Genomic DNA, 7,857 nt, shown 5'->3' with positions numbered 1-7,857 from the left:
ATGATGAGAGTTGGTAGGATGACCCCATAATTTGAACTAATATGTGCATTTTCCTTCTTCTTTTTCCTTTTTTATTCGACTAGTGTATATAATAGTAACTTTTCTGGCTTACTAAAATTATATGATGTTAAATACGAGTGTATTAATTAAAGAGGGTATAGCGCAATCAATGTGAGTTAGTTCAAATAGTTCGGCACATGCTTTCCTTGAGCAATATCTCGAGTTTGAGTCTTGTGAATGGAGAAAATCCACGCTGTGAGGGTTTTTCCCCTTAGTGAGTCGACCAACCTCGACGATTAGATTAGTTGGGGCCCAATTAGGCTTCCAAATATCATTTCACACCTAAAAAAGATGGTATAGCGTAATGACATACGCTCTCACCTGATAAATAAAAGGTTTCAAATTCGATACTCGCTATGAGATTACCCGTACCATTTTATTTAACTATTAAAATTTATATTTTATGATATTATACTTATAGTCATTTCTTGCAACTGGAAAAAAAAAACCGCGGTACGAGCAAATGCTTCCTTCTATGTACTCCAATTTTCACGTTCATATTTAAGTCCAAAAATTCTTGATAAATACGTGGCAACCCATATTTTCTTCCAAAATAGTAATTGCAGTGGCACATTTTTCTTAGTTATAAGGAACGTCTATTGGTCTAGAACAATAAAATATAAATTCTAATATATAATAAAGGGATACGAGTAGTTTCATTGAGTATCAAACCTAAAATCTCTTAATAACTAAATAAAGACGTACTCTACTATGCTATACCCTCTTTGAATTGTCGCTTGTAACACTTTCATGCCCAACTTTTTCCTTTGTACTAGACCAATTGCACACATTTTGTTATTAAAAAGTAACATTTAATAACCTTTGTAAAGTTTTTTAAAATAGTAATTTTAGGCATTTTTAATCCCCAAGGGTTACGCAAGTAAATAGAACGTGTTTGCACTTTATGAGCAGTTCAAAAGATTGCAAGTTGAAAATCATCCTTGCACATATATCTCTTGATGAGGTCACCCACACATGTACTTACACAAGAATTGATCCGTGCATTTGTGGGGTATTCTTGAAGCGAATATTGGGTGAGTATTACTCATTTACTTGGATGTGAAACATCCATTAAAATGCCTGAAAGTGAGAATCTGACCCCAAAATGAGCCTATAGATTCTCACTTACAAACATTTCGAATATTTTTTACTCATTCAAAGTGAATGAGTAATACTCGTTGAATATTTTCTCGTATTCACGAGTTAAGAAAGAATAAACTCCTCGTCATAAAAAAATTTTAAAAATATTTCTTTAGGCAGTTCGAGTAAATTTTCGATTCCAAACCAAACCAACGGTATCATTGTCAAATTTTCTTCTTTGTTTCATCTGACAAATGTTGTACCTTATACCTATCAAAAAATTTTTTTTTAAAAAGTTGTATTGGACAAGAGAGAACGTAATCAAGACGATAACTTTTTTTTTTGGGCCAAATCAGATGGTAATTAACTAAGTTAATTTTGCACGGAATTCTCGTCAAAAATCCCTTCCTCGATCTTCTTTAAATCGCACCGAGAGTGCGTTGCTTAACAAGCTGATGAAGTTGGTTAAAAATCCATAACAAGAAAGCTTCTTCGAATTGCCCTGTGTGCTTCCACAACGAGAAAAATAGGCTCATCTATACAGTCCCAATCCGAAAATCTACCATGGCTTATTTGTTCCCTAATGAGCAGTACAATTATAGAGACGCCCAATATTTTCACTGGAAAATGCTTACAAAATAGCTGATGACTTATCACAATTATGAAGCAAAATCCTTTCCTTAATCCATTTGAACTTCAAAATTTTATGGACCCAGATATTCCTAGTTCAATTCTAGTCAGCGGCACATCTCATATTCATAATCTTAGTTTTTTTTTTCTTTTTACTAGCTCCGCCATGCTCTTTGTAACCGAAATATATATGTTTAAATTCCATTTTGAACAAAAATGAAAATTTCACAGTTTTATGACACTTGAATTTTAAATAATTTTTAATAAAAACAACTTTTTGTTACTTTTAAAAGTTTTATGATAGATCCGAATAAAATAAAATATTTCTCAAATTTTGTAATGAGTTGTTAGTTAATAATATTCTAATAAAAAATTTTAAATTTTTAAAAAATTTTAAATTTTTAAAAAATTTTAAATTTTTAAAAAATTGAATAAATTTTTTCAACAATATATTAATATAATAGAATATTTTGGAGATTTTTTCCGAAAAATTTATTGATTATATATTTAATAATCTTGAATTATTTATTTTAAAAACTAATATCTAGCTAATCACAATAATATTAATTTGTATAATAATTTTTATTTTTTAAAATTCTAAAATAATAATTTTTGTTTTTTTAGATAAGCAAAATATTTTTCTATTTTTTTAACCGGTCCTGTAAATTATATAATATCTAATAAATCATGAATTCTTAAATTATAAAATAAATGAATATTTTCTGATAAAATATTGACATAATAGACATTTTCTTATTTGATAAGATTTTACGATCAACATAATATCTAATAATCTTGAATTTTTATTTTAAGGTAAAAAATTAAGATCAACCTAATATTATATATATTAATATTAAAAATATATATTAACATATATACTTATATAACATTAAAATAATAAGAAAAATAAATATATATTTTTGATAATATATGGTTGCTAATTTTTAGTATAGTTTTTTATTTATTTTATTGGTGAAATTTAAATACTATTAATCATGTATATATCTAATATAATATATATTTATTTATTGAGAAAATTATAGCAGAGGTCCTCTAAGTTTTCTCGAATTGTCGATCGAACCCTTTAAGTTTTAGTTTGGCTAAATTAGTCATAAAACTATTAAAAAGTTTCGTCCGTTATACATTTTCAATCCAAATTTCAACTGGGCATTAACCGAATGATGACATGGACATAACGGCATGAAATATTGTGTACGTCCCATTAAAATGTCTATGTGGAAAATTAAAATTTATAAGGGTTTTAAAATGTGCATATACTATTTGATAAAATTGACAAAAAAGTAAAAACATGTTCTATACTATGCGCGCACAGGCTCCGTCCCGTGTGTGTATATATACATAGTAATATATATATATATATGTTCATACACTTCTCAAACCCTCCCGATCCCAAAACACTAGACATCCATGGACACCTTCTTTGAGCAGTCCCTTCTTCTCATTTACTCCAGCGTCATTCTTTTTCTCCTTCACTACATCCACAAGTCCATTTCCCGACCAAAGACCCCAACCGAAACAACCAATAGTGGAACTCCAAAGAGCTACCCTCTAATCGGGTCCCTACTTGATTTCATTAAGAATCGGAGCCGGTTCATTGACTGGACTACGGAGATCCTCTTGGCAACCCCCACCAACACCATACTCCTCCGCCGCCCTGGTATGGATCCGATGGTCATCACTGCTAACCCGTCGAATGTCAAGCACATCCTCATGACCAACTTCGACCGCTACCCCAAAGGCGAGCTGTTCACATCTCACCTCCGGGCTGTTTTTGGCCAGGTGATGTTTATCCTCAATGGTGAACCCTGGAAGGACCAGAGGAGGATCGCGGTTCATGAGTTCAGTTCAACCACATTCTGCAATTGTGCTGTCAACATTATAGCGCAGGAGACACACACGATGTTGATCCCAATCCTAGAAAGAGCCTCAAGGATGAACCATGTCCTAGACCTCCAAGAGATATTCGAGCGCTTCATGTTCAACATCTTATCTAGGCTGATGTTCAGCGAAGATCCCGGTGCACTGAGTACCCCCTTCGTAGAAGCATTTAGACACTCGAGTTTCATCTCACACGAGAGGCTTCACCACTTGTTCCCCTTCATATGGAAGGTGAAGAAGTCCTAAACATTGGATCGGAGCGGAGATTTAAGGACTCGATATCCATCATCCATAAAAATCTTGAGAGGATCATGCAGACAAGACTAATAGAGACGAGGGGGGTGAGCAAGGACGACATCATATCAAGGTTCATCGACCATGGTGATGCAACAGTGGACTATCTCCGCGACATTGGGATTGGTTTCCTATTGGCTGGGACAGACACGACTGTCTCTAGTTTAACATGGTTCTTCTGGATTCTTTCTTCAAACCCTAGGGTCGAGAAACAGATTGTGGAAGAGGTGGAGGCAGTCCGAGCCAAGCACAGCAAGAACCCTGGGGAGACGTTCAACTTCAAGGAGATTCGCGAGATGCATTATCTCCACGCGGCAATAACAGAGTCCATGAGGTTATATCCGCCGGTGCCCTTCAATGTGAAGACGTGTAGCTCTGATGATGTATTGCCGGATGGGACACTCGTCAAGAAAGGGTGGAACGTACTATACAATGCCTTTGCAATGGGAACGATGGAGAAGATCTGGGGGAATGACTGCCTGGAATACAAACCCGAGAGGTGGCTCGAAGACGGGATATTTCAACAACAGAGCCCGTTTCGCTACCCAATCTTCAACGCCGGACCTAGGATGTGCGCTGGGAAGGACTTGGCTTATATACAGATTAAGTTGATTGTGGCGTCAATGATAGAGAGGTTCGTAATAGAGGTGCAAGACGATCATATGCAACCGGAGAAAATACTTTCCCTCACCCTTCTAATGAAAGGAGGGTTACCTGTGAAAGTGAGGGAAAGGTGTTCGGAATTTAAGAACTAATAAAAGAATCGCGAGCTAACCTATGAGCCGCGATGCATAAATGGACTTTACTGAAAGCACAAGGGTGTTCCTCACAACTGAAAAAAATAAATAAATAAAAGGAGAAACAATAACTTCGTCAATGTCTACTAGATAATATGCGTCGTCCCAGCAGAATACCATTCCCAGTCTCTCCAATAAGGTTAAAAGAGCAGCAGAAATGTAACCTTTGTCTATGTTAGTTAGTTTATAAGGATTGGTGTAAGAGGAGAAATCCTTACATGCAAGACCACCTCGTGCAAGAGAGACCGAACTTCTTGACTTCAAATCTGAGCTTCCATATTCATCTTCTCACCCGATGCGATCAGTTTCTCCAAATCGGTTTTAAACTTATGGAAAGTTCTTTGCTAGTATTGAAAGGATCAACTTGATGGGCTTTGTGACTCTCTCGTTTATGAGAAGGTATTATGCGTGACGAAATATATTATATGGAATTATATTACCAGATGCGTAAAAGTTTATATTTTTGTTATCACCCTCTGACAGATAGTTCATTAACTCGGTCATGAGCTATTTTCAAGGTCACGAAAAAATGTTTCAATAAAAAAGAAGGAAAAAATGAAAAGGTAGGGGAATGTGCACTTCTTGTGATGTCTGTTTTGGAAACGTACTAACCTATTCAACCGGAGCAACATGATACGTACTACGAAGTTTAGAGTTATATATATTCTACGGCAGTTGGCTAATAAAAATAATTGTGGTTATTGTTTTTTTCTAATCGTTAGATCTTCTTATATGCGATCTTCGCCATACACGTGTCCGAGATTTTTTTTTTACCTTAAAGACTCATCTCTCATAGTTTCACTAATGATATTTTCAACCATACATCTTTTCGTCGACGCTCGGTCTCGCCATGAACGAGCCAGGTCCTTTTCGATATTAAACCGAATTGAAATATACTGGTTCAATAAAATTAGAAACAATATAATTACTTAAAAAAAGGGTAAATTGTACTGGTAGTCCAAAAAGTTTCATGAATATTTCAAGTTGGTCCAAAATGTTTTTTTGGTAAGTTGTTAGTATAAAAAGTTTCAAAACCGTTTCAATGTAGTACATTCCGTTAATTGCCCCTGATGTCATTAACATTTTGTTGATGTGGCGCGTCCTATGTGTAACTTTTGTTACGTGGAATCAATCATAGTGCATCACGTCATTTAATAGAAAATAAAATTTGAAAAATTCCAATAAAAATACATACAATAATAAAAAAATAGTAAAAATTTTAAAAAAATTAAAATTATTTAAAATATTTTAAAATTATTTTTAAAATTATTTTTTATTTATTTTAAAAATAATAAAAATTATTTTTAGAATTATTTTTAAAAGTTTTTAAAATTTTAAAAATAAATTTTTATTATTTTTCTAAATTTTTACTATTTTTTATTATTTTTTGTATTTTTATTGGACTTTTTCAAATTGTATTTTATCTTAAATGACGTTGCGCACTATGATTGGTTTTACGTAACAAAAGTTATGAGCCGTATAATATATTTCGCCATATAATATATTTCGTCACGCATAATACCTTCTCATAAACGAGAGAGTCACAATGCCCATTAAGTTGATCCTTTCAATACTAGCAGAGAACTTTCCATAAGTTTAAAACCGATTTGGAGAAACCGATCGCATCGGGTGAGAAGATGAATATGGAAGCTCAGATTTTAAGTCGAGAAGTTCGGTCTCTCTTGCACGAGGTGGTCTTGCATGTAAGGATTTCTCCTCTTACACCAATCCTTATAAACTAACTAACATAGACAAAGGTTACATTTCTGCCGCTCTTTTAACCTTATTGGAGAGACTGGGAATGATATTCTGCTGAGACGACGCATAGTATCTAGTAGACATTGACGGAGTTATTGTTTCTCCTTGCATTTTTTTTTTTTCAGTTATGAGGAACACCCTAGGGCTTTCAGTAAAGTCCATTTATGCATTGCGGCTCATAGGTTAGCTCGCGATTCTTTTATTAGTTCTTAAATTGCTCTTCGATGACGAGAATAGTTCATTCTCTTCAAAATCCATAAAATTGAAAAATTCAGTCTCTTCAAAATCCATAAAATTGACGAGATTAGTTCAATCTCGTCAATGCTTGGCATGGCCCCTTGATCGCCGCCCTTCCCCGCACCCTTCATCATCAATTTTAGGGATTTTAAGAGATTGAATTTTTCAAGGGGTTTCTTGATCAATTGGATGTTGATGGCTTATGTGTTTGTTTTTCGAAAGAAGATGGCTTTTGTGTTTGTTCAGCATTTTTTTTAAAGTAATTATATTGTTTTTTATTTGATTGAGCTGCTACATCTCGGTTTGGTTTAATATCAAAGCGGATCCGGCTCGTTCACGGACAAGACCGAGCATCGACAAGAAAATACATGGTCGAAAATATCGTTAATTAAACTATGAGGAGTGAATCTTAAGGTAAAAAAAATTTCAGACGGGTGTATGACCAGGATCGTATATAAAAAGATCTAACGGCTAAGAAAAAACAACGGCCGTAATTATTTTTACTAGCAAACATGGTATCATCACCCTGTCTATATATATATATATATATATATATATTCGATTGCATAGAACGATCCTTCAAATAAGGCAAGAGAAAATGTAGGAGTACCAAGAGTCTCATTATTTTATTTTTTTATTTCAAGGAAGACACATAAATCTAACATAATAAAATAAAAATCATAATAAGATAATAAAGAGGCATGAATAATCTCACTAAGTAACAAACCTGTAATATCTTGATTATCAAATAAGAGCGTGCGTCATTGTACTATACTCTTTTTTCATTAAGAGTCTCATTATTTAAATGCAGAAACTATGGATTTTGTCAAAGAATGAGTCTTATTGCACTAAACTCTCTTCTCTTTTCTTTTCTTTTCTTTTCTTTTGTTTTTGTTGGTACAGTAATTATTAGGCTTATTATTGACGGTATCATCCATTTGAACTTTTTTTTAAAAAAAAATATTACAAAGAATGCCTATGAATATATTAGAGAGTAGGAATCCTTAGATTTCAAGTGGAGAGATACTTCACTTGTAAAAATTGAACTCAAAATCTCTTAATTTCAAATGTTGTATCTCAATATATTAAACTTTGTTCTCTT

The 7,857-nt window shown here is 33.4% G+C and overlaps 1 protein-coding gene across 1 annotated transcript; it reads left to right on the top strand.

Annotated features, from left to right (window-relative positions):
- The first annotated feature begins 3,198 nt into the window (after positions 1-3,198).
- On the top strand, positions 3,199-4,770 carry LOC116204342 (cytochrome P450 94A2-like). The gene is made up of 2 exons (XM_031536428.1): positions 3,199-3,817; positions 3,868-4,770. The coding sequence occupies exons 1-2, from the start codon at positions 3,199-3,201 to the stop codon at positions 4,716-4,718; spliced, it is 1,470 nt and encodes a 489-aa protein (XP_031392288.1). The 3' UTR covers positions 4,719-4,770.
- The last annotated feature ends 3,087 nt before the right edge of the window (positions 4,771-7,857 follow it).

This window comes from Punica granatum, chromosome 4, assembly GCF_007655135.1.
Source record: "Punica granatum isolate Tunisia-2019 chromosome 4, ASM765513v2, whole genome shotgun sequence".
NCBI classification, from domain to species: domain Eukaryota; kingdom Viridiplantae; phylum Streptophyta; class Magnoliopsida; order Myrtales; family Lythraceae; genus Punica; species Punica granatum.
This window is presented reverse-complemented; position numbering and strand designations above follow the sequence as displayed.